Here is a 27643-nt window from a genome sequence, read left to right as displayed (position 1 = left end):
TCAGGAAGGGCATCCGACGTAAAAACTCGCCAAACTAAAAGATGCGGATGAGACAAATGTATCTCATACCTGATTGGTCGAGGCCCGGGTCAACAACGACCGCCATCAGTGCTCTTAACCAGCAGGGTGCTGATGGAAATTGGACTACTGTAGGCCGAAGACAGAGATGGAGAGGAGGGAGGCGTGTCAATAGACAGAGGGAGAAGAGGAAAGACAAGAGAATAGGTTTGAATGTGTCTGAATGAGGGAACGATGACAGGGAAAGCTAGAGTGTTGGCTGACATGATGCAGAGGAGGAGAGTGGATATTGTATGTGTTCAGGAGACCAAGTGGAAAGGTAGCAAGGCTCGAGGCTTAGGAGCAGGGTTTAAACTGTTTTATCATGGTGTGGATGGCAAGAGGAATTGAGTGGGAGTCATCTTGAAGGAGGAGTTTGTCAGGAATGTTCTAGAAGCGAAAAAAGTATCAGACAAAGTGATCAGTCTCAAGTTAGAAATTGAAGGCGTCATCTTTAATGTAGTTAGTGCTTATGCCCCACAGGTGGGGTGTGACCTGGAGGAGAAGGAGACCTTCTGGAGTGAGTTAGATGAACTGCAGGAGAGTATTCCCAGAGGTGCGATAGTGGTCATTGGGGCATACTTCAATGGACACGTTGGTGCAGGAAACAGAGGTGACGAGGAAGTGATGTGAAAGTTTGGCATCCAGGAAAGGAACACTGAAGGTCAGAAGATTGTAGACTTTGCAAAAAGGATGGGAATCTATGCAGTAGTGGAAAGTAGACTAAGGGCAGAAGTTACCATATGTGAGGAACAGTTTGGCTTCATGCCAAAAAAGAGCACCACAGGTGCAGTGTTTGCTTTGAGGATGTTCATGGAGAAGTACAGAGAAGGTCAGAAGGAGCTCAATGGTGTCTTTGTGGACCTGCAGAAAGTGTTTGACAGAGTACCAAGAGAAGAGTTGTGGTACAGTATGAGGAAGTCTGGAGTGGCAGAGAAGTATGTTTGAGTGGTGCAGGACATGTATACCAGGTGTAAGACAGTGGTGAGGTGTGCTGCAAGACGCAAGTGGACAGATGAAGTTACAGGATGTAGAGCTAAAGATGGTGGGGGATTTTAAGTACTTCGGCTCAACTGTCCAGGATGATGGAGAGTGTGAGAAAGAGGTGAAGAAGCGGGTGCAGGAACTTCACAAGCCCTATTTATCATCGTCTGAAAGACCAATAAGTTCTCTAATTCTGAGTGTTCTAAAGTGTGCAGAAGTGAGACAGGATTCCTCTTTTCAGAGAGAAAGTACCAATATTGCGCAAATGTGCAAAAATGTTTATTATGTTAAACCTCTGTAGCACAATATCATATTTACAACATGATCTTACCAGTTTGGAAATCATTAAAAAATAGTTTTGCTCAAACACAATGAATTCAGGCACCTATACACTACTGCAGAGGTTGCTTGAGCTCAAACAATCCTGTGCCACCTTTAACTACTTTTCCCACTACCAGGCAGGCTGAAGGTGAGGACAGCTCATCTCTTGACCCTGGGGACAAGAACAGAGGCACAACTGAGACATGTGGGTTGATGCACATTGTGGCCTTTAGACATCTAAGCATGGACCAGTTTGAGAAAAATGGATTAAAAAAAAAAGTACAATAAAAAATATTGGACACGTCCAAGTCAGATGAGGAAATCGATTGTTAGTGCTTGATGAATCGGTCTCCAGAAATGTGAGGAAATCTGCAACATTATTGCCGACATGTTTGTGCTTGTTACATGCAATAGATTTGAAATAATTATAAACTTGACTTAGCAACATATAAACAGTGAAAAATGCAAACAATATAAGTCCAGCTTAAGACAATGAAACAACAACTTTTGCAGTTGGCTGCACTTTTGTTGATGCAAGCTATGCATATTGTCTTTCTAGTAACAACATACAAAAACTGAGAGGCACTGTGACAACACAGACCTTTGCCAAGCTTCTCTCCCTCTCTGCCGTTTTCTTAACTCAATACAATTGTCCTGTCTATATTGTATCTGTTTTGCTTTAAATATTCAGAGTGCAATAAACTGAAATGGACAGCAGATTGTGAAAGCGGTGCAATGTTTCTATGATGCACAGTCACACAAAAGAGGCCGCACTAGAGGGAACCAATATCACATGACAGTTGGTTAATCACAGACATTTGATTGTTTTGTTTTAAAGAATCAGTCTGTCCATTTTCTGTTTTAGGTGTAGCAAGTCATGTGACATGATGTGCTGCCTGTTATATCATCAGTCAGCATTACTCTAAATCAGAATTGTCGCATTGCTAGCGAACATTCTTTATTCCTCACTGTCTAGAAACCAACCACCCACACATCTATATTTCAATACTTGCTTTCTTACCCAGCATGGTGGCCTGTTTAAGGAACTTGTAGCTTGTCTCGAAGGTCATCTGCTGCAGTGGGGAGGAGTTGGAGAGAATGGCGTGTCGATTAAGAGGCTTATACATGCCCTCAAAGCACATGTAGTCTGCCACCAGTGACAAATGTCTGGGGTCAACTTCAATGCCTGTAGATGGAACACACATCAGTATGACTCATGTCCGTTTTCGTCATGCAGGTGTGTGTCGGTGTCTACCGTAAACAGCAAAAACATCTTTTATCTCCTTCTCAATGACTTTCAGAGCCACTTCAATCCCGTACGTCTGGGCCATGGCGTGGACCTCGTTGGAGTACAACCTTTTAACGTCTAAAATCTGCAGTGAAAAGTGAAGCAGCCGTCAGCACAACCATTACTTCATCACTACGTCCTGCCTTAGAAGCGATTACAGACATCACTGTGTTTGAATATTTCCTGCATGTTGATGCCCTCTGTGTTGAGCAGCGTTTCCTTTTCGCCCGCCTTGTTGGTGGTCTCACTCAGAAGGCAGCGGGTCAGCCCTCTAGTCTCCATAATGATGGCATTTTGGGCCAGCGTCGACAGTAAAGAGGTCAGGTCAAAGTGCACCTTGTTCACCGGTAAGGCCAGCTCCACCTACGATCATGCAGACAACATAGTTATGAGCATAGATGCCGAGGCATAACATATAAAGAGAGATAAAGACAGTTAAACACACCTCACACCAGAGCTCGTGCTCATAATCATAACAGTAGCTCTCGATCGCTGGGTTTGTCACCAGGACGGCATTTACTCTCATCGAATCTATGGCTCCTTGAGAGGCCATGTGTTCGACTACCGGCTGCACATTTATTGTGGTGGTCTCTGTTTCAGGAGCCTCCGTAACATTCTCTTCACTGGCTGGCATTGCCTCCTCCGGCTCATCGTTATCCTCATCCTCCTCCCCCCCACCGTCCTCCTCACTCTCGTAATCCACCTTACGACACAAAATAGAGTTCAGTACTGAGAAAAGAAAGAAGAGGACATTTACAGTGAATAATCTCAATATAGCGATTGGTCAATCTAGAGTCAGGGAATACAGACAAGTTAGTTTGTTGTCCGTTGGAATATGTCACAGGATGAATGTCAAACCTCCTCTTCTTGTTTGCTTTTTTGCTTAGCGTCGGATGCGTCTGCATCCCCTTCGTTGCCCAAGTCATCCACTATCTCTCCTGTCTCTTCTCCCTCTGGGTCTTCTTCCTGTTATGTCAAGGAGAACGTGTCACTATGAAATTAATCATGTCAGAGGCAATGGAGCACACACCATATGTCCTTCAGCCACCACGTTGCCATCTTGGTCTTTATCTCTGAAGGAGGCCTTTCTCGTTTCCACAGTGATGGAAGCCAACTTGGCGCTGCGCTTTTTAACGGTTTCCAGGAGTAGACGGAAAAATCTGATGCAGCAAAAGTAGCAGAAACAAACACACTACTAAAAGTCATTTCATTCTATTAAGTCTGATCAGTCCACTCTAGTTATATCAAGATGAATTCATATAACCCCTGATGCAGGTGAGATGGCTTGACGCACCTAGTTTCCATGTAGTGGAGGATCGCATGAGGTGTTAGCATCTTATCCTCGTTGTAGCGTTCTGGCGGCAGGAAGTGAAAGGTGACTTTAAATATCCGCTGCTTGTTGTGGCCCTGAATGCGCAGCGTCTCCACCACATCCGCTCTCTGAAGCACCTGAAACATACACACACACAGTTAACACACACTGCAGCACAAAAACTGACAAAAGGAACATGAGTGTCAGAAAAAGTGCTCACCTCAGAAAGACAAACTCTAGAGAGTTTCTTCCGAAGAATTTTGGCTTTCTTCAGAGCTTTTTTGTTATTGAACACTGGCACACTCATCATCGGAGTCTTGATGTTGGCGCTGGCCACCATGAGGATCTCACGCAGCCTGAGACAGGACATATTTCATACAATTAGCAGAGTTTGAAAGATTGATTTTCACTTTTACAAATGAGAAAGATTGGAAAACATAATTTAAAAACAGTAAAGCAAATGATCAATAAAGGCTTTGATTTCTATGTCTAACATTTCTCAGAGATAAATGCAAGATTAATGGATGTGGTTACCGAGGAATTCCGAGAGTGACGTTCATCTCCCCTCTGCCAGCAAAGTGGAAGGTGTTGAGGGTCATTTGTGTGGAGGGTTCACCAATTGATTGAGCAGCCAGAAGGCCCACTGCCTCCCCAGGATCACACAGCGAGCGCTGCCACTTGTAGTTAAACAGCTGACGAAGCCTGCAGATGCAGAGTCAAGGTTTCTCAAATGTCACCGCATAGACATAGATTTTTAGATGTTCTCCTCCGTAATCAAAATGTAAGCAGACACGACCTGTTCAATTGATTGATTTGTAGTTCTCCAGTCAGGACTTGTCAATGAGCTAAATCTCTGTACCTAAAGTCATGTCAGTCGCTCACATCTTGTGTGTACATTTGTGTAAGGTCAAGGACAAGTTTGTCTCTATGGCAGATTTATTGAATAAAGTGCTTTACAGATTAAAACTGGATGAATTACATAGGGACAAAATCCAACGCATTAAAAACAATAAATTAGGAGCTCAGCTTGAATGAAAAGCCAGAGCAAAATGGCGTGTCTTTAAGCTAGATTGACAGTGCCTGTGACTGTGCAGCTCTAATATCTATAGACTGATCCAGAGCAAGCAAGTCGATGTGTAAGCAATGTGTAAATTCAAAATAAGGACGTCACCTCTGAGGATCCAGGCCATCTCCGGTTTGTTTGCTCTGCAGATACTTCTCTGTGATGTCATAGAAGTTTTCAGAAACCGACCCGAAAGAAATGTCGGGCCTGAACAAGGCCAGACTTGGGTCAGGGCAATGCAACGATTTCCTGATGTATTTTGACTTGCTGTCCTGGTCCAGAGACTGCCACTGCTGGATGATCTGTCAAGGCAGAAAAGTGTGAGAGAAGGAGGGGAGACGATCAGGACAGCTAAGACTGGAGGCACATTTGCAGATGTCAGTACCTGATGAGTAACAGCTCTTCTCCCATTCACATCTGGCTGTGTGTTTTCTTCACTGTCTTTTAATTTAGCCAACTTCTTTTGGGAAAATAAAAGGAATGCTCCTATTAAAAGAAAAAAAAGGAAAGGAGTTGAGTCATAAAATCCTAAGATATAACAACTACAATACCATGATGACCTTAAGGCAGGTTATAGCAGAAGTAGATGAGGAACAATAATAGAAGAAACCTTTACAGGCCGACCTAAGGGAATATAAGATGAATACATTTTGCCACTATACCTGTCCGCGGACAAGCCTTGTCTCTCTTCGCTAGCCAACGTTGCACGGAGGCAAAATGTCGACTGGCTGTCTGAGGGTCCAATTGGGCCACAGCTTCATCTAAGCCTTGGGACTTTCGGATCACCTGTTTGACAAACATTTGTTGAGCTATTGGCAGAAAAAGCACAATAGGAGTGCACACAAAAGTCAAATTAAAAATAGACCATCGGGAACAGGACAAGCACAACACAATCTGCCAGAAGATCTTGAGTAGCTCCACTGACAACAAGGACTGTTCTTTGTGCGTAGTACGTTTCTATCCCCGATAGCCATGTGTGCGAACCACGGGGCCCATGAACTACGACTTCATTATGGCAGCCATTTTGGCCAGTGCCATCCACTAAGGAGGACATACTGAATTTGACAAGGCTGCAACAGTCCATAAAGATTTCCAACAGCAACATTACCTCATAGTTGTCCTCTATGAAAGGAAACTGTCGAGGCTGCAGAAACTGAGTCTTGGGTATATCCAGGCCATCTTCTCCATAGAGGAACTGAACCACCGACCCATCACTGTCCCGCACCGTCAGATCATACTGCACCACCAGACCTTCCAGGTGCTTTATGACGCATCTGCAGAGGGTGGACAACAATGTCAATCATCTCAAGGACGTTCATTCCCAAGTCCCCTTTTGACAGAGAAGTCAAAACCATCAGTAAAACAGAAGAAATGAATTGATTTGTTCAGTGAGGTCTCTGCCAGTATGAATTGTTTATGGTCAGTAATTGGTATAATCCACTGAAAGACGGAGGATGTTTTTTGCTTGTACTGTATTATTATTAGACTCAGACAGAGTAAGGGACTGTGTAGGACCCTTGTAATGTGTTGCTATGTCTCCAGTGTTGGTTCAAATTAGAAGAGGTGATGACAGTATAATCTTTATCTTAATGCAATAAGTATGTTAAAAAGGTGGCGGTGGCAAAATCTGACAAAACATCAGACCTACTATGAAGAGCATACATGACTGCCACACAGGTGCAAAACCCAATCCCTGCTTTCATTTTGTTTGAACCCTGAGTTACCAAAACTTGAAAAGTGGCTGTCAAATCATCGGTGGCAAGAATGTCAACAAAGTGATTGTAGTGCCATTTTTTCTGTGTCACAGGAGGCAGTATTACCTCTGCAGATATCCTGATCTGGATGTCTTCACAGCTGTGTCCACCAGTCCCTCTCTGCCAGCCATGCAATGGAAGAAAAACTCCTTCAAGAACAAAGAAGAAATTATAAACTGGACAATAAGACTTATAAAAAAATAACATATTTGCTATTCCGGTATTTGTGACTATGTACATGACAAACTGTTGACTGATAACTGCTGCAAACTCATTGAAGACTGTTTGAACTAACATCGGTTGAACTGGAAAATAGGAGAGGAGAGAACTTCTACCAGCCTTTTGCAGGAACCACACCGAGACAAATGAACTCCAGGGATCTGAGTGGACAGTGGAATTCCCTAACACAGCCTTTATCAACCTTTTTTAGGCCATGGCACACTTTGTTCATAAAAAACAAATCCAGAGGCACACTACCAATGGAATCTTGGCAAAGCACAATAGGATGTCAGTCCTGATGAAAATCCCTTTTAATTTGTGAAAAAGTATCTGTTTAAAAATGGGGTGGGTCAATGTGGCAAAAATATATCAGGATTTATTTATTTTAAACAACTTCCGCGATTTTGTCACGATCTCTTTTGCATGATATTACTCTAGTTTGGGAATTACCAGACAAATCTTTCATATTCTTTTCCTCAGCTTCATAGCAACAATGATCTTACATCTCTTCACACTTTGGATTGATTTTATTTGGCTCTGCATTTAGTTTTGGGCCAACTTTTAAACAACTAGCCAAACTTTGATAGTCTGCATGTGTCAAAGTTTTGACGTGAGATGTCACGCTAGCCGTTAGCTCTGCGGTGTCTGCAGATAGTCGCGGAGAACTCCATCATTCTGTCATGAAGGAGCATGGTCAAGTTAGAGGCACATCAGGTTTAAACGTAGCACATTTGACCATCTTCGTCGATGTGAGTGCGAGTGGGAAGAAGAGCACCAACCACAGCCAGCAATGCGAGTGATGGTGCCAACGCATCAGCATAGATAAATAGTGTATAGAGTGAACGCGACCAAATCCAGGTACTCTCTTCATGTTGGTAGACCTACAACACGTTCTAATTGTTCATGATTTACTTCCTCTTAATCTCTCTAATCTTTAATCCCTCATGGCACACCGCTTGAAAAACACTGCAACATACATGAAAAACCTAACAGTGCCACCAAAAGTACTCTGGGATGGGGAATATTTTTCAAAGATCAATTAAAGAATCAACTGTTCTGGGAAAAGTGGAGGTATGGGGTGGAAATAATGTATTCTCTACTGTGCCCCCCATTAACAGCAAATTAATATGCTGCAGGGTTTGTTCATGACTTAATGTAGCATAATATCAACACGAATTGGCACCAACTTGAGTTACAAGCAAAGTGCGTACCTGAGGTTTGATTCCAGTGAGGAACCTTCCCGAAACAAAACCTCCAGCTCCAGGTGATGGGTCGTATGGCTGGAAACATGGTAATGATTTTCCTGAGGGCATCAGTGGGGGTCTCCGACCCTCCAACTCAATCTGTCCTAACAGGCAGGAAATCTGGGGAAAAAACAGACATATGAAAGGAAGCACAACAATATTAGTCCAATAGTGGTAGAACAGAAGCCTGCATACCTGCATGGTGTTCACTGTGGAACCTTTGGCTCCTGACTGGACCATCAGTTGGAGGTTGTTGTCAGGGAAGGCAGTGTGAAGGCCAATAGGCATACAAACCTAATACCGAAAAAAAAAAAAAAAAAAAAAACATTGAGTCAATTGAACTACTTCGGTCAGGCAGAGTGGAGAAGAGCTGTTAGGCTCTTCCATTTTGTAAGTAGCACTCTTCTATCCCCACAGACCATAAAGGTGCACAGCGAGGCCCATGAACTACTAGTACAATGTGGCAGCCATTTTGGCCAGTGACATCCACTGAAGAGGAAACACTGAATTTGACATGGCTGCGTCCTGTGTGAATTCTTGCTTTTAATAGTTTACAGTCTTATAGGAAGCTCATACAACTGTAGCGAAAGAAGGGTTATTGTTTGTTATGCAAGTATGAATGAACATTTTTTTCCAGAGAGAGTCAAGATGCAGATTTTACCTTATAATTGCAGATAAATGATCAAGCATCAAAACTTATATTTTTAGGAATCTTATCTCAGGGACCTGCACTGGTGGTTGAGACAGATACCTTATTTATATCATTGTTAACTTGGTTGGCCACTTCTTTAAACTTATGGTCTGCCATACTGAAGTCCCGCTGGTCTGGATTTAAGTGGGCATCCTGCCAGCGGCTCTGCGCTTCAGCTTGGGTCACATCTGGAGGCAGGTTGAAAGCAGCCTGCAGGGCCTGAGAGGAAAAAAGTTCACAAAAGAACCATACATTAGTGCGAGATCATCTTAGAACAATCCACTGCTCGGCATTTGTCGACTTGTAAGTGGCACACTTATATCCCCAGAGGCCACCAAGGAGCACAGAGGGGCCCATGAACCACAACTTCACTGTAGCAGCCATTTTGGCCAGTGGCACCCAGATGAGGGTGCACTGAATTTGACAAGACTGCGGCACACTGCACTTTTTTTTAGAGAGACTAATGGCATAGACCGTGTAAATACATCAGAGACAACATTAAAATATTAACTCATTTTTACCATCTTTTATTACAAAAAGCAGTGCCATAAAGACACATCATACATTTGTAATGCTTTACTCACCTTGGTACCGATCTTGAGGGATTCCTTGATTATTTTTTTCCTCTTTTTATTGGCTCCTTTTTTTACCAAAATGTCCTCCACACCTGCAGTCAAGAATCAAAAGCTATTTTCAAAGACAAACTCAATTTAAGAATTTCAAAAATGGCTGGTATCTAAACAGAAGAACACTTGTTTGTTTTGTTACTTGAGTAATTGATCACATTTTAAGAGCTGATAGGAAACAGACTCAAGCAGGTCATGAGCAGTTGAGGAATGTAGCATTATATCTATTTGTAAATAGAATAGCTTTATGTTATCCTTGTGTTTAAATGGGAAAGGAAAACAGTACTGCCTCTGTATTGGCATTTCTATCTAGGAAAACACTAACTCTTACAGAACCAATGGTCAAGGATGTTAATTTGCTTTTGCATGATCAAGTGTCAAACAAGGATGAGAACATGAGCAGTGCTTTACCCATCGTAAAGCCTCGGTATAGCTGAAGATAAGCAGTGAAGAGTCTGGCCAAACAGCTGAGAATCTTCCCACTCGTCTCGCCACCGTATAGCTCGTAACAGCAGTGGACCAGCCCGTAAGCCGATGAGCCGTAGTGAGCTTTGTCCAGGACCCCGACCAGCAGCTCACCCTGACGAATCACTACCTGTGACAGAGGTAGTAGGAGAGTTGCACATTCATTACTACTGTTATGACCATGTGTGACATTTATTCTATGGGTGTACCTGTGAGTCACACATCTCCTCCGGTTTATATCCAGGAGCACTGCGAGGAGGTAGCTGGATCCATGCTTTGCTGGGAATCTTTGATTTCCCCACCAGGTTCAAGGGCACGGCCTTCTCTGGGATAACGTTGAGAACGAGCGTCGACACTACCTACAACACATCATACATACTGTATCTTCACACTATTCATTTGTTCAGTCAATAATACGGTCAACTTTGAAGCCACAATATCAGTGAGATAGCTGTTTGTATTGGCAGGAATCTTATTGATATTGTGGTACCGTAAATTCAGCAATATTGTATTAAGTACCTTCATCTAAAGGGGGAAGACTAGAGTATGAATCGCTCCCATAAATCAACAAAATAACTCCAGTGTACAGACAGAAAACCTTAGTATTACTTACTATTAGTGTATAGTAAATACGTGTCACAAATACAGCAAAGTATCAATGTATTAAATACTGATACAGAACCACAGAAGATTCGTATTCTGTTTCATCTGTGACATGGAGTGTCATAATTTTTTTTTTTAATTAGCTTAAAATAGGCGCATACACTTCAGATTTTATTGACAGGCTGATTTACTTCACTACTGCAAACCTGCAGCTACGCAGCTATCTGCACGAGGACAACAGTGAGGAGGAAAGACATTGATTTTTCTGTTATTGTTATTGAAGAATACCTGACTATTCATTGATCATTTTTGACATGGGGACCTGTACTTCACTGATAAAAAAACTTCATGATTGTCAGTAATCTCACTCACTTTGTTCAATGTGTTGTGAGAGCGGCGAGGATAAATCCGTATAACACTATTTTCTTGTAAAATAAACATGATACACTCTTTCGTGTTTACAGGTGTGGCGGAGGTTCGTCATCAGTAAATATCTGAATTGTCGATGACTCGCAACCTTAAGAAATGACAGAGAAATAAGGTGGGCAAGCCGATGGTAGTAAATGGATTCGGGCCCAGGTTGCCCAGCTGATGACGATTTCCTTGAGATGTGCTTCATCAAGGGTCACAGCTGGGCGTGTACTGGAGTGAGGCCACCCGAGACAAAACCAACAGTGTTAAAAGCCCCTAAGTTGAGAGTGATACATTTCTATGCTCAGTGGCCCATGAACTACATCATGACTTTAGCAGCCACTTTGGCCAGTGTCACTCACTGAGGACACACATTTGAGAACAGGCACTAGTCTGTACTGCATTATAATAAAGCATAGACTCCAGAATCACAGACTACAGACAGAAAACAATGTGTTACCTGCTTTCCAGTCCACAGTTGCTGAGGTTTGAATATTGCCGGTGGCAGCAGCTTTACTCTGCCTGGTTTGTCTGTCAGTCCTCTGTACACCAGCTCTGTGTACTGGTCTCTTGTAAAGAAGCAACCTCGTATGGTCATCCTGGTACCTGACACCATGTGGTCCTGGATCAGGCCAGCCAGCGGTTTACCATCCTGTTAAATCCAAACAAAAATGTTTTGTTAGGATTTACCTGCACAGTGGAATGTTTTGATTGGGAGAAAGTGTTGGGTGGAAGTGTGTTTTCTGTCTTAACAGCAGAGGGGAAGCTTCACTGTCTTCTTTTTTTATTATTGGATTCAATCCCATTCCTTTTATTACTCCTATTGTAGTTTATACAAACAGATTAAATTTGTTGTCTTCGAAGTGTCAATAATAATGATTTTAATGACAATAATAATTATGATGATGATGGTGGTGGTGGTGTGGTGCTTCACTCAACCTTTGTGCAGCATCACTTCTTATAGGCAAGATTCAACAGAAGCTGGAGGGAAGACCTTTAAGCTCAGCCACACATTTGTTACAAGTCCAAAACCGTTCATGAATACAGACACTAGAGCAAGAGAGCCCCACAAACTTTCCAGGGTTCGCGTTCATATCAATTGAAGGTTTTCCACTATACCTTGGGGACAAGATACTGCTGGTCTGTGCTGACTAAAGTATAGGCCTCCGCTCTGCCCAGTTCGCTCTGAGGGAAATGAGCATTCATCTCATCTCCGTCAAAGTCAGCATTGTAAGCCTTACAGTTGGCATAGTGAAGCCGTAGAACCTGCAAAACAATGACATGGAGTGAAGCCTGAGGCTGTTCTTTGGAAGAGAGCAGAGAGTTCCTACCTTCTCTCCCGGTAGGATTCGAGCACAGTGAGCCTGGATAGACGGCCTATGCAGGGTGGGCTGCCTGTTCAGCAACAGCACGTCCCCATTTTTAATGTGACGATTCACCTGCAGAGAAAAACGTTTTTTTTTTTCAGCTCCAGTCTTGGATGATTGTGGCATGAAAATAAGTTACAATCTTTTTCTGGAATATGGCAAAAGAGCCACAATTATCATGGAATTCATTGTATAGTGAAAAGTTATACAAGTGATCTTAAATTAACGACAGCAGATACAAAACTATTGAACTCGCCCCCAAAAAATGATGATTGATCATAACATACAGTATATCACAGGCAGACCTTCACAAACACATATAAAATACTTCAATTCATCAACAGTATGATGTACACCAAGATGCTGACTTGTGTTGTGGAGAAGGAGAAACAGGCTTGAATTTCTGGATGCTTACTATTTTCATGGGCATCTTGTGAGGGCCGGAGCAGGGAGTCAACAGCTGCTTTGCCACAGCTTCTCTCTGTGCTAGGCTTGTAGACAGGATGGTTTTTTTACCATCCTCATTGATCACCATAGTGGCACCAGGGTGGACATGCGGCCCATGAAGGACTGCTTGGCGCAGCTCCTTCACATTCCAAGGGGTGACGGGCTGTGGGTAGGTCAGTTTGGTGGCAAAAACCTGCAGAGCAAAGTTCATTAAATAGTCAGGTGTGCGAACAACAAAGCCTAAGAAATGCACTATTTAGGTGTACCATGGGAATCCCGATTTCGTTGGTCCCAATGTACATGTCCGGACAGATGACAGACCTAGCAGCATAATCCACTCTCTTCCCCATCATGTGCTTCCGGAACAATCCCTCCTTCTTCTCCAAAATCTGTAAGGAACAAAGCAACATGTGTTAAAGGCAAAACATTGACCCTACAATTTGCCTCTGAAGCTTCAGCGGTACAAATACAGATGCTGTTATAGCCAGAAACTATCTCCTCTTCTTCATCTTCCACCAACACCTTAATATACTGATCATCTTGATCACTTTCCCTAGCCACACATGGTCTTCTCACATCCTCCTTCACCACAATCAAGAACCATAGTTGTCTGCCTTTCCGTCTATTGCCTGGTACAATGTGGAACATTCGTCATCCCACGCGTTCCTCAGATGTACCAACTTCTTGTCCTGTACTTCCTAGTCACGCCATGAAAACCAGAGGATCATCACTTTTGACTCTGCTTCATGTCAGAGCTGAAACACTTGAACACAGCTGTTTTCTCTTCCTCTACTGCTTCATCTTCAATGGTCTTTCTTCCACTCCTTCACTTACACATTCTGCCTCGATTGCTCTGAGCTTCATTTCTCTTCTCTCCAGCTCGTACCTCCACCTCACCAGCTCCTCCTCACTCAACTCATCTTTTACATCATCATGATCGATATGAATCTTTTGGTCTGTCAATGATGCCATCGATGAAAACCAAAGTTTCAGTTACCTGTCTGATTCCAGGGAATTTCTCTGTCATCAACTTGTCCATGTCACTGTCAAAGACAATGTTGACATGTGACTGCAGGCGGACCCAGATGGTGTAGAGTTTATCTGTTAATGTCTGACCAGGAATTCCTGTAAGAAAGGTCTGGTCCATCTGTTCAGGGACCTGGAATATATGTTGGAATCAATTAGACTGCAAGCAATCTAAACTCACTGACAAGAGTTCTTCACCTCTTCATTCTCCACATCTTTATCTATTGCCATTAAGGCTAGAAGTTTCCGGATTATTTCACAGTCTTTTAACACAGCTTGCATATTCACCGTCTGACCATTGGTGAACATCTGGTCGCCCAGTCGGTTAATCGGTCGATACCTGAAAGCAGAAGATGACACAAGGCAGCTCAAGCAATACAGCCAGAAAAGCAGCAATTAACCCTTTGGGCACCAAAGTTGCAAACTTGCGACAGGCAACACTGTGGCATTTAGACAAGCCAATCTGTAAACATGGTGATTGCCATCTGCTTCTGTATAGTAGTAAGTATGTCAGACACCTGTATCTCCAATCTGAGCAACATTTGAGGGCGTGTTGCAGAAGTTTGAAAAAGTTTGAAAACAGACCCCAGTTAAGTTACACAGTTGGAGCAAAACGGAGAGCAACAGAGAACGTGAAGATGGCGGTTGGCAGTGCTGCTTCTGCGCAAAGTGACAGCGCACCCATTCCCGGTGACAGCACCACAATTCATGGTCAAAACACAGTGATGTTGGTTGCATGAAGGCAAGAACAAAACACAACAATAGCAGCAGCCGTAGGAGAAAATACAACTTTCACAACCATTGGTGGATGCCGTGCTCACGGTCCCGCTGCAAACAACAGTGATGACGCCCAGCTATCATCATGAAAGTTTAAACAACTTAACTGCAATAATTCTGTCAATTTCAGTACCTGCACGGTGGAACCATTAACAACTCTAAGAAGAACAGGTCAGGGCTGAAACTGCTTTTTTCTGCAGATCCATCCACCAGCCCAGAAAAGAGGCACTTCAAGAAGAAACCTGGACACAGAGGCAGAACATCCTTCACTTCCTGGTATCTCCTAGTTCTTTTGACATCTTTGAGTAAACAAATGTTAAAAAAAGAAGACTGCAATAAATGTTAAAATAAACATATCAGTGCAATCGGCTGTTGGCGATTGGCAAACAACAAGAAGGGACAGAAGACAAGAACAGAAGTTACCCTCTTTCTTCCACAGCTTGATCACATGCTCTCGGGAAGTACTTGGAGTCAGATAAACTCTTTTCCCGGCCACAAAGTCCTCTGGAAAAGAAAAATAAAACAACACAATTCAATCTTATCTTTCACATGACATGGTCATTATTGTTGGACACATGCAGGATGAACTGTAAAATGTGATTGGATTTGTAACAAGCATTACTTGATAAGTTAGCCAGTTAGAATTGTATGTGGAGAAATGACTGGGGGTCAAAAACTGTTCTATGAACTCCAGTACAACAGAAAAAAAAACAAACAATTGATTTACCATCAAGTTTAAATTCAGAGTCTTGGGCTCCAGCAGGTACTGAGACCAATAGCTTGCTGTTGTGTTCACGGCGGATGTGGAAACTCCCACAGCTTAGCACACACACAGGTACACAAAAAAAGTAAAACAATTACACACTCATCAGAGAGACATTAAGTGGTATATCGAGCTTTAGGTTTCCATTTCTGAAAATAGAATTAAAGTTCACTAGCGTTAAATACAGATCATAAAAGATGTCTGACAGCCATGAGTTGAAACCATCATATGACAGAATTATTAAGCATCTAGCTCATACTGTTTGTTAACACTTGTAGTACAGTAACATATTAACCCATTTGCCTAGTTACCTGCATACAGGACACTTCCTGGATTTAATCTGGGTCCTCCAAAAGTCATTTATGAGGCTGTTCCTCTTTTCTACAAGATGTTTTATCTAAATAAAAGAAAGAAGGTAGGGTTATTATGACTGATTTTGGTGACAACACTTGAACTTGAGGGCAACAAGACTTACCGGTTTCCTGTTTTCTGGACTTTTATTTTTGACGGCAATTATGGCATCTGTATACTCGGTCAGGACTTGTTCAATCTCATCCCCAGTGGGTTTGGGATTCTCCTCCAGAAACTAAAATGCAACAAACCATCAGCATTTAAACATAAACAGATAACTAAGCATATGGGTTTATAAAACACTTTTTCATCAGGAGAAATTCACACACAAATCATCCACTTTTGCCATATACACAAGACAACACACTTTTACCACAGACACAACACATATTTATACAATGGACACAACTTACACTTACACACACAATTCACGCATTGATGTAGGTACATCAGTTTGATAACACACCCAAATTTGATTCCACAAGGAGTGAGGGACTCCTATCATTCATAACTTCTCTCATCAACGCAGGTTGAGAACCTTACCAGGTTGAGAACATGCTCTGCCTGGTAAACCTCTTCGAAGGCTCCATGCTCCAGTAACTTTAACTGATTCATCAGCAGGTGCATTGACGCCCGTGGACAGGTTAAAGAGTTGCAGGCAAAACACACCGACTTCATCAACAGGTACAGTTTCTGTTGAGGGAAACAGGAACAATGTTAATAGTCACAAAACATTGTTGAGAGCAACTTTGCAGCACCATATGGTGATGTCCGCATATACTTAAACAAGAAAAAAAGGAACAGGAATACAAGCATCTATGTTATGTTTTGGGAAAAAAGCTTATTTTGTTTCAAAACACGATGATGATGATGATGATACCAAATTTTTATTTTCAACAACTCATGATAAACACCAAACAAACCAAATCCATTGGGGGAAGAATAAAGGCTGTAATCTAATCTAATCACGAAATTATGAATGCTAAACCTCACATTCAAATTATTCCCAATTCCTGGCTCTTGTTACCACAGAAGGCAAAGTACAAAAAGATGTGAAAACTTGTGTGACAGTGGCAAATGAGATTTGCACATGGTGGTTTAATCAAGAAAACTACAAATAATTCCCTGATATTACATTTACCACAATTTCTCATGAAAATTAGTCTGGTTTATAAATTTGAAATGGAACTTTTAATCTGTAACACTGCTGCTTGATTTGAGAATCACTTAACTCAAACTTAAGAGAACCAAAAACAAATAATTAAAAAGAAATGCTTGGATGAAAAACATGTTTTTCAGAAAATGTTTAAAATGGATAGGTTACATTTTGATTTGTAATTATAATTACAAATATGTATAAATACACTAATAAGCCTGAATGCCTATACCAATATCATTTCATTAAGAACTAACAAAATGTTTGCACAACAGTGTACATTATAAACGGACTTCAAGAAAGTGAATTTAAGAATAGCATCTTTCACGGCGGAGATTTAACTTTGCACCGTATGCATGACCTAGTGCAAGGCAAGAAGCATCATATAAATATAAAGTACTTACATCAAAAAACAAGGGGTTGTACACAGGCAGAGGGAGATCAACATGACCCAAATGTCCTGGACAGCTGTTGAAGTCCTGACAGCAAGTTGAACAGACCTAGAAAAAAAAGGACAACAAATCGTATGCTGAATATTAAAATCAGTCTCTTTTGCTAGCATCAAATACGTAATACTGGCGATGACAGTTGCCCGTTATGTAGTCTAAATGCGTGAATTACTACAAAGGTACATATAAAACAGCCTATTGCCTTTTGGGGTTTCCAAAATGGGGGAACCAAAAAGCTTAAAACCGCTTCATGATCAGGATGCTTGTATTAATATCCAAAACAGGTGGCGTCCATGCTGACCTCCTTGTTGTCCGCAGGTCCAAGTGCCGTGTCGTACAGACTGTTCGGGGCCATATTCCCAACTCCATCAAGGAACCTCCAGTTGTTGATTGCCTTCACACTCAACTTTCTGTATGGGGAGAATATCGAAACGCAGCAAACGAGGAGCCATGACACGAGTTTCTGGGCTCAGCAGTTTAGCATGGTGCTAACAAGTCACTCACCTTAACTCTTCGGCAGAGTACAAACCGAATGACATCCCCTCCAAACGCCGCCATGGCGTTTGTTTTCCAAACAACATTGTGCGGACACGAATGAAGACAAGTTCAGAAACTTCTAACGCATGACGACAGGGCAGCAGACCACATGTGAGAGAAGTTGAGCCACATGTAGGACCCTCCTAATCTCCACAGTAACAGGGGAGGTTAACAAGAAATATTTACTACTACTATCATACCTTGTTTGTCTGTTTCAATCAATACGTGCACTTCAACATACAAGTTTTATAAAGCTGTCATGATTTTGTTTTTTTTTTTAAGACGCAACGTTAGTTTTGAGGTTATTTCAGACAAACACCCCCATTTCAATTGCCTATTGGTTTTTTCCTCCCAGAAGCCTTCACTAGAGAAGCAACATGGCTGCGGCCAGCAGGAATGTCGGGTTTTATATCAACAAAAACTGTCGATTTTTGTTTAGCAGCATTGAGCAACTAAAGGGTCGAAGGTAAGAATACATTTTTGTACTGTATATTCTGCTAGTTCTGATTTTTTTCCCACGGTTATCCCCCCACTCCGCCCGCCTCCGTATGTCTGCTGTGACAGGAGGTCACGTCTGCAGTGCGCATTTGAGATGTCACTGTCTCACAACATACATATTTTGACTAATGTCAGTGCATGCTCTGGATGAACCTTGTGCCCGACTTCCTGGGGTGATGGTCCTTCTCGGTGGTTGAAAATTCGATCACTCCTCAGGTGGAGGAGATCATTGTTCACGAGTTAAGGACGGATGGAGCGTGCAGCGTCTATATTTCTCTGTCGGTCACATCTATCGGCAGATATCTACGGCTAGTCGACTCGTCGTGGCATCATTGCTCATCTCTTTTATGCACATTTTAGGAGAAATGGCTCGCGACCTGAAATATTAAAAGCATGCAAACATTCCACAATGGAGTCATCAAGCACACCTTCCACACCACATTTTGAGCAAGTTCTATTCAGCAATGATGATCTATTTCGCGATAAGTTTTAAAGTAACAATAATGAAAAAATAAAGAAAACAGCCCCCAACACTAACATAAAGAGAATACAAAAATTGCACGGACTATAAAATATGAAATCAAGAAGGAAATTCAAGTTGTTTTAAATCATAGTATTCTAATATGTACTCATGTATTACATTTGTTGTCACTCCTTCATCTGAGTCCATTTTTTTTCCATCTTTCTTCACACAGTCTCTCTTACAGTCTAAGCCAATGTGTTATTCTTTCCATAATAACAATGCTATCAACAATATCGGTCCATTGCTCGTGAGTTGGTGGCTCACAATTTCCCCAGTAATTGCTTTTTACTTGCTGTAAGTAAAGTACATCTGGAGCTAGAGGCACATCATAATACAATACACTCTTCAATGCGTCATGTATCACTGTCCAAATGGTCTGTGAGTGATTGGCACCTGTCTCACCACAATCTTAATATTCAATATTTCACGTCACCTTTGTGTGTATCACAGAGATCCATACAGCATTCGCTCTAGTAATGCTATGAATATTTCAGATACATGAAGCATTTCATCTGCTTCCTGTTTAAATGAAAAAGGTCAGATAAAGGAAACTGTTGGAAAACTGTTTTTGGTTCCTGTTTTCTGGAATTTATTTTAATTAGCTTTTTAGTTCGGCTGACATGAAGACATACATAAACATTAATACTATTAATGTTTGTTTTATAACGATATTCTTCTAGTTTTTGTTGGGCTCCTGTTTTGCAACAACAAGCAACAGAACTTCAGAAAGGTATGTTTTTATGAATATATATTTTGTCTGTTCTGATTATCGTCTAATTATTTGCCGACTTTGACAGGGTTGACAGAAAATATCAGCTTACCCAGGAAGAAAGAATGGTGCGTTTTCCTCTCCTTGATGATTAAGAAAAGTGACCAGAACATTGACCCGATGTGTTAAACTTTTGACAGGAACAAAACTGCTGTACTGGAGGCTTTGGCATCAACTGTCAACAGAGTGAGTGCTTCAATCTAAACCTTTAATACAACTACAGCGTTATGAGGTTTTATATTGCTAAAAATAAATCCATTCATCTCTTTTCTCTTCACACCCCAGGATCCTACAGCTTATCAATATGATTTCCAAGATGATCCTTACCTCACTCCAAGGACGTCCTCAGAATATGTATGTCAAATATGGATCTCTTTGTTCAGGATACTATCTTGTTCATAATATCTTTTGTCTACTGCTTTAATAAAGAAATAAATAACAAAAACAAAGAAACAAAAATATATTCTAATAATTATATAATATTATACATAGAAAATATGTCAATGTAAAAATCCAGTTAAATTGACCAAGTTTTTGAGTTCATCTCTTCAACAACTGGCTGCCATATCTTTGTGTACCCCTGGTCGTGTACCTAATTTTCTCTAATGTTTGATGTTTCATGAGATTTCCCAGCCATTGTTTGAAAGTTGGAGGGTGGGGGTCTTTGCATTTTAATAAAATAAGACATCTTGGCAATAAAGTTGGAAACCTGACATCAATTTTACACGTTCTACTTATTTTATATGTCTGTGAGATGAGGTCCTTCTGTCTAACAGTATAACTTATTGGCATTAGTGCACTTTCAGCATTTATTTTATTTCCTAATATTTTTTTCCATTTTCTATAAGCACTTCAAATAATTTTGCAATACTCCACGTTAAACATATCAGAAAAATGTGTGTTACATTTTATTTATTGTGGTTTGTTTTGGTTCTCACTACTGTACCACTCTTCATTGTCTCTCTGCAGAAGATGTTCTTGCTTTCTCAGGAGTCTGGAAGATCAGCAGCCAAGTATTTTGTCAACACCAATCCCAAATTCTTCACCAAAGACTTTGCTGAACCTCACATTCCAGTAAGAAACACTTGCACAGGGAATCCAGATGAACAGCCTAAAGGATTTATTTGTTCATCTGCCTGTAGCTGTTTGTCTTTAGGAACTGTTGAAGACAAATAAAACAGGAAATGTAAAAATGTGTCCTATTTATCGTATCAAACTCCAATTTAAATTGTAGGAAACCTACTATGTGGGTTGAATGTGAGCAAATCTCATTACATTCAACGGTGTAAATACAATATAATAATAAGCGTGCAGACACTCAGCTGTATATAGAATGCTTCAAAACTATCAGTTTGTTGATATAATTTTCTTTTGACGGCAAACATTTACAATCAGTCATATATTGTCATATTATTCCGAAGGAAAATATAAACAAAGATGTGCAAATAGAAAAGAATTGGGGGGGAAAAAATAAATGCAGAAAGGAGGTGGAAACTGTTCGTTTACAGATCAAATTAGTGGTGAACATATTGTGTCTTGTTTGTTCGTCTGCAGTGTCTTATGCCTGAGACGGTAACACTGCGCCTGGAGGACGTGAGTGAAGAAGCTCTGAAGGAGCGGATCAGTTTGAGGAAAGTCACTGCAGCTGTTGAAATGTATGACCAGTTGTTGCAAGCTGGTGAGTACATATAGACACGCACACACCAAACACACGCATCTTCCTAGCTTTGTGAGGACCATCATTGACATAATGCTTTCCCCAGCCTGTCACCCTAAACCTAACCATCTAAAACAAATGGCTAACCTTAACCTTTACTCTTAACCAAACTAAAACCCAATTATTACAATATTACAATCTAATTTGTAGTTTAAACCTTCCAGAATAAATGGCTAACCTTAACCATGACTCTGAACTGAACTTAAACCTAATTATAATGACCCAGTTATTTTGAAGTCTTCATCCTCAAATTGAGGCTTAACCTCGTGGGGACCAGTCAAGTGTCTCCACAATGTCATACAGTCCTCACAAGGATAGTGTTTTAGCGAGGATTGGTCCCCACAAAGTAGGATAAACAAAGTACACAATAACTTGCAGTGCCTTATATTCATTGTTTAAATCCACCGTTCCAGGCACAGTTGTATCAATGGAGACTGTCTATGAACTGCTGGATCTCATCTCTTTCTACTGTGACAAGGACCCTGTCCAGGAGGGGGCACAAACTGAAGACCCAGTGAGTCAATGACTTGATATCCGTCCACCTGCACTGGATTTTTTTTCTTATAATGACTGCAACGTTTGGTCAAAGTATATTTAGTATTTATTGACAATTCCTAGTCTTCTTAGTTGGTTATCCTGTATGTTTTGTTCCAGAGTGTCTTTGACTTTTTGCATTACTGAAAGAAATTAAATCATCTGTTATGACGACTAAAGTGAGAGACAATGATGGCATAATAGTGAAATAGGATTATTATTGTCTCGGGCTTGATTCCCAATTATATATCATGCACACAAGCTCCATTCCTCAGCTGTCAGTCATATGCTGTTTTACTGCGCAAACAAACCAAACCAAAAAAGCTGATGTGGCACTAACTGTGACAGAAAAATGATGTCCTTTCTGCAATGCAAAATATTTTTATGTGCTTGTGTGCATCAGGATGAACCTGGTGAAGAGGTCAAGCAGCGCAGTGTCAGAGGTCGTAGGGGAAGGACTTCTATGAAGCCAGTGTGGAAAGATAACAACAATGCAGAGAGAATCTTCAACCTGCTGCCGGAGAAAGACACACGCTGTTACTCTGCATTGATCAGAGGCATGCAGAAGGTACGGACACGACACTTCCAAATTGTATGTGCTGCATGCACAGGTGTGTTTCAGCGCCAGATAAAAAGTGGTTGGGTAATGATCAGTGACTAATACTCTTTGTTTCCTTAGCATGGCAACTCTGCTAAGGCTTTTAGCATGTACACAGACATGCTGAACAATAGACTGACTGGTGAGCCCCTCTGCTGTTGAATTGAGTCTATTTGTACTTCAGTCTTTATGATCTAACCCAACCTTGTGTCCGCAGCGGACGTCCACATATTCAATGCTCTTATCGCAGCTGTTCCAGACGTCAGAGATCAATATAACGAGAGATGGGACCTCATTGTTGTAAGTCTTTTTTTTTTTTTTTTTTGGAATCACCACGCCTCTGTATAAGTCCAGCTCCCATTCTGCATTTTCTGGTGCGTTGACAGGAGACGTTGAACCAGATGAATCAGCAGAAGGTTCAGCCAAACCTGCTGACTTTCAACACTGTTCTCAAAGCGCTGAGACAATGTGGACCCCAGGCCAGAAATTATTCCCTCAACACGATCAATGAGATGCGAGCATTGGGAATAGGTACAAACACACATCTCCACTTTGGGTGTAATTTAATGTTCAATGTTTATTCAAATACAAATGGAACACATGTCGAGATGTTTTATATTTTATCAGCGCACTTGTACTCAGAATGTTATCAACAGTGTTTTTGACATTTGCTTCTTGAGTTTTCTAAAAAATCTGGTTTTTCTGCACAGCTCCCAGTCTTGCCACTTACAACCACATCCTGGTTGTGTTTTACAAACCATGTGAGTTCAATTCTCCTTGTATTTCATATCTTGAATATTTGTTTTCATATTACATTCCAAAACATAATACAAATATTTTGATCTTCTTCAGCTTTCATCGGGAAGGGCAACCCCTCTGTTCTCCAAGAATTGTTGTCTTACTTGGAGGGACAAAGATTCACCTGCCAGGACCCTGATGATGGTATGTTGCTGTTGGTTGAAAATAATCACAATTTATTTATGATTTATTTAATACAATTACTGATTGTTGAATTTCATTTGATGCTGAATGAATGTGCACTTTGCAGCATTAACATGGAAGGAAGTATCAAAGTTAGTGAGTTCATAATAACAATTGTGAAGAACACAGTCAATGTTATTTGCAAATATTGAGTTGATTATAATTTGTTCAGTTGAATCACACTTTTTGGCAACATTTTCGACAAAACAGAACTGTTGCGTTGACTTAAAAAGAGCTTGTAATTGAATCCTGTTTTTTTTCCACAGTGATGTTCTTCTGCACGGCCATGAAGATTGTAAGTCTAATATTCTCACAAGCATGTCCCTCTGTCACCAAGTGGTTCTCACAGCTAATATCTATGTCCAGTGTCTAGCCTACAAAGATGTGGAGCTGGCCTACAAAGTCCACAGTCTGGTGGAGACTTCGGAAAACTGGAGGCTGCTGGGCGATTCCCATAAGACAAGTGTTTACTAGTGAGTGAGAGCAAGCCTTGCTTGGAGTTTTACTGTAGTGTAGCATGTGTAGTATAGTTGCTGATCATGTGTGTTTCTCCTCCTCAGCTTCCGCTTCTTCAGCCTGCTGTGCATGATGGAGCATGTTGATACTGTGATGAGGTGGTACCGGCGGCTAGTTCCATCTGTGAGTTTGTCTCTAGCAACAGTCTAACCTCATTTCATCGTTGTGTATCATCTTTGTTGTGCTCCAACAAATGTGTCTGACTTGTAATGTGTGCTGTTTTACTTTTCCAAATGTGCTGCAAAGCAATGCTTCCTCACCAAGGAGGATGATATCATTCCTGTCTCCAAAGTCAATTATATTGCATTCAATTTAATTCATCACCTGCATCAACTATGCTAATGCTATTATTAACGTGCAATGGGACTCTCCTGACTGTATATGAGATCGCTTGATTCCTTCATTATTTTACATTTCATTTTGGTTCCTGTCAGCTCAGTAATTTCTCCTCTGTGTCTTGAGCTCTCTGTTAGGACCTCACAAAGGAGGTAGACATGTTCACAGTAGTTTATGTTCATTTTGTATCTTGAAATGATACGTCACATTAACTACCAGCTGCGAAGTCCTGTCTTAAGACTTCACCAAGCTTCCTTTTGTTCCCTATTTGCAGAAGTTCTATCCAAACTCTCAGGGACTGATGGACCTTTTGCAAGCCCTGGACACAGACGGACGCCTGGACTTGATCCCCACGATATGGAAAGGTGTGTCTTGTAACTTTGTCAGATCGGAGTGATGTTGTGCTGCTGGAGGTTGTAGTTATTATATATATATATATATATATATATATATATATATATATATATATATATATATATATATATATATATATATTTTTTTTTTTTTTTTTTTTTTTGTTATAACATTTACTGAACTCCTCATGCCAAGTCACTGAAGAACTGAATGCTACAGGAGAAATTCAATTGTCCGAAACAAATTACATTTTAAAGTAACAATATATTACCAAACCACCAAGGAAAAAACAATACAGCTAATAATGAATCAAATAGAAGATAAATAAATAATGCTTTGATTATTAGTAATATTTATTTTCATGATGAAGAGGTATTGTCCACTATCGTTCAATTGGATGCCCGCAGATGGTTTCTAAAGGTAATGGTGAAAGCTGATGGTGGTGAAAATAGTCATCTACAATTTTTATTATTTTCTTTTGAATGAGTAAATATAATTTCAGTTCTTTTAAAAATTAATAACGTATTTAAAACCTTTAAAAAAAGCTGTCATTTCTAAAGGTAAATTCCGTTCATTGAGGTTGCCATTCTATTTTTTTTTCTCAGATATTCGCTCTCTGGGACACGATAATAAACTGGAGCTGGTGGAGGAGCTTCTCACTCTCATGGCCCGAGATGAACACCCTCCTGAGGTCAGTACTACTCCACTGCTCAATCTCAAGAAGAAAAAGTACTGCAATCTGGTACAGCTATGAAAATCAGGACACTGTTTCATGAAGCCTCATCGAGCCATCACAAGGCGTTGGACATGCATTTTATTGTAGAAATATAGGCGTGTCACTTGAGAGACATTTTCAGTCCTGATATTTGCAACACTTTCAGGCTTCATTTTCAGAGTACACTAGGCACACTACTTAAGAATTAAGAGATTTGGACAACCAGCTCAATGAAACATCATTTCTTAACCAACAGCGCCACCTACTGAGCTCTGAAAATCAGGACACCTTTTCATGAAGCCCCAACCGCCCATCATTAGTTCCCTCTGCACCAATCTAGGTTGCAGACAAGATCATCTTGTGCGTGCTTTGCAGGTCCAGGAGTCTTTTGCAGTATGTGCTCTGGAAGTCAAGGACTCAGTCGGGAGTCTTAGAGGAAGGCCTGTCCTGGAGTGGACCAACACCACCCTGTCAAATGTCACAACCCTGCTGCTGCGAGCGAACAAGACAGGACAGGCCTGGTGAGGGATGCCACTAAATCTTTCATAGGTTCCCAGAAGACTAGGTCAACAACAACTGTTTCCTTCTTTCCAGGGAGATGCTGCAGGTCTTCAAGGAGAAGAACCGAGTTCCCTCGTGAGTTCAAACATCTATTTCACTCCTGGACACAAAATAAGCCTCACGTGTTTGATGAGCAGAAATGCTGTCATTAAATAATAACGTCTTGTATTTGCTTTGCACCATGGATGAATGGGGTCACAGTCTTGCACCACCTGTGTGAGGTTGAGGTTTCTGATGACTAGGTGGTTGTTTTCCACTCCTTATTTAATAAGATGTTTCTTTCAGTGACAAACTGCTGGATGACTTCTTGTCCGTGTGCAAGAGGGACTCAGATGCTCAGAGGGCAGTTGAGCTGGTCCAGCTGTCGTCAGCCTTCTGTTTGCAGGCGACACCCAAACTTGCCAAGAGAGCCCTGACTGAGTTCAACCTGAAGGAGGAGCAAAGGTGAGAGAGAACCTGCAGTCATTGTCTAGTTCACTATCTCCACATCAATGATGGAACAATTCCTTTTCTCTTCAGGAGCCTTCTGTCAGAGCTGGATACTACAGAACAGCCTGAGGACTGATGGAGTCATTATTGTACTATGATTGAAGATCTCACACAGTCATATACACCTTTGTCTTTATGAAATTATATAATAAATGCGTTATAAATACAGTCTGTGCCCTTGTTTTTTTCCCATTATCTGGTCGTATGTATTGAGGAGTGATGTGTGTCAGTGTGCGTAAATGACCACACGGAGACGCTGTCTAGCTGAGATGACTCGACAGCACAAATGTCCCGCTGGCAGTGTGAGCAGTATGAGCGCTGCGTGTTTGTACCTGTATGGGCGTTCAATTCCCCTGACCAATCAAAAGCAGCTCTGGCAGCATGGCCATATAAGGACGCAAGGACGAATATGTGGGAAATTTGAAGGGGGCGTGGAGAGTGGGAGTTCCATGCGGTTTGTCCCAGCTGAGTGAGAAACACTACTCCGTCCTTTTGTTCTTGTAAAAACACGCTCACTCGCCTGTGATTTGAAGCAGCACATGAAAGATGATGACTTTCTTGGAGCAGACTTTTTAAAAATCTCACTCACACAGTAGTTAGTTGAGGTTAAAGACTGGAGAACAACTCTCAGGGTTATAGGTCAGGTGGGTGCACAAACACAGGACATGAGGCAACCTCGTCCTGCGATTATAAAACCACTCCCACTTGCTGATCAAGGTTTAATAATAATTCACTGTCTCTCACCTTTCTAATGGGGATCATCAATGTCTTCATAACACAGTTTGATGACTGCAAGACACAGGATACAAAACAGTTAATCCATAAAAAAAACGTCACACACAGAAAAGTGAATGAAGCTCAGTTGTGAGTCAGAGCTCTTTATTTCAAAGAAAGGATATAAAAACAGGAAAGACTGACTTAAAGAAGCCAGCTATGTCTCTGTGACGTTAGTTTGCTTTTCTGGCCATTTTACATACATTTACATAGTGAAGACCAACTCCCAGTCTGGGGCATTTAGGGTAATACGGAATTTTCTCAGTGTCGCAGATCATGTTCTTTCTTATTTGGCCTAACAGCTAAAAAAAATCAAGTAACAGACGATGGCGAGGTGTGCTGTAGGAAAGACAGAAGGCTTCAAGAG

General features: G+C 41.2%; 2 protein-coding genes and 3 non-coding genes across 5 annotated transcripts; 1 reads left to right on the top strand and 4 right to left on the bottom strand.

Annotated features, from left to right (window-relative positions):
• Positions 1–1221: 1221 nt before the first annotated feature.
• On the bottom strand, positions 1222–18074 carry polr1a (RNA polymerase I subunit A). The gene is made up of 37 exons (XM_053879935.1): positions 17879–18074; positions 17676–17784; positions 17330–17425; positions 16313–16462; positions 15894–16004; positions 15730–15815; positions 15383–15474; positions 15079–15159; positions 14789–14897; positions 14077–14218; positions 13850–14011; positions 13119–13241; positions 12821–13045; positions 12370–12477; positions 12158–12304; positions 11499–11690; positions 10234–10383; positions 9971–10154; positions 9518–9600; positions 8994–9152; positions 8438–8536; positions 8210–8362; positions 6846–6928; positions 6134–6299; positions 5688–5811; positions 5411–5511; positions 5134–5327; positions 4497–4664; positions 4183–4318; positions 3945–4099; positions 3681–3810; positions 3509–3616; positions 3096–3353; positions 2813–3013; positions 2618–2735; positions 2384–2548; positions 1222–1534 (listed from the first exon to the last, which is right to left on the bottom strand). The coding sequence occupies exons 1-37, from the start codon at positions 17953–17955 to the stop codon at positions 1434–1436; spliced, it is 5046 nt and encodes a 1681-aa protein (XP_053735910.1). The 5' UTR covers positions 17956–18074; the 3' UTR covers positions 1222–1433.
• Positions 5964–6100, bottom strand: LOC128767816 (small nucleolar RNA SNORA5). Its single transcript, XR_008416179.1, has one exon. It is a non-coding gene; the product is annotated as a small nucleolar RNA SNORA5 (small nucleolar RNA).
• LOC128767811 (small nucleolar RNA SNORA5) lies at positions 8629–8765 on the bottom strand. The gene has a single exon (XR_008416174.1). It is a non-coding gene; the product is annotated as a small nucleolar RNA SNORA5 (small nucleolar RNA).
• Positions 9233–9367, bottom strand: LOC128767810 (small nucleolar RNA SNORA5). The gene has a single exon (XR_008416173.1). It is a non-coding gene; the product is annotated as a small nucleolar RNA SNORA5 (small nucleolar RNA).
• Positions 17675–26659, top strand: ptcd3 (pentatricopeptide repeat domain 3). Its single transcript, XM_053879940.1, has 23 exons — positions 17675–18377; positions 19613–19662; positions 19730–19769; positions 19842–19887; positions 19987–20055; positions 20671–20775; positions 21256–21379; positions 21832–21932; positions 22356–22520; positions 22632–22692; positions 22768–22850; positions 22937–23081; positions 23261–23311; positions 23403–23492; positions 23798–23826; positions 23898–24004; positions 24092–24170; positions 24658–24748; positions 25343–25428; positions 25828–25973; positions 26047–26088; positions 26299–26457; positions 26533–26659. The coding sequence occupies exons 1-23, from the start codon at positions 18289–18291 to the stop codon at positions 26576–26578; spliced, it is 2004 nt and encodes a 667-aa protein (XP_053735915.1). The 5' UTR covers positions 17675–18288; the 3' UTR covers positions 26579–26659.
• Positions 26660–27643: the final 984 nt, after the last annotated feature.

The sequence above is a fragment of the Synchiropus splendidus genome, chromosome 11 (assembly GCF_027744825.2).
Source record: "Synchiropus splendidus isolate RoL2022-P1 chromosome 11, RoL_Sspl_1.0, whole genome shotgun sequence".
Lineage (NCBI taxonomy): Eukaryota > Metazoa > Chordata > Actinopteri > Syngnathiformes > Callionymidae > Synchiropus > Synchiropus splendidus.
This window is presented reverse-complemented; position numbering and strand designations above follow the sequence as displayed.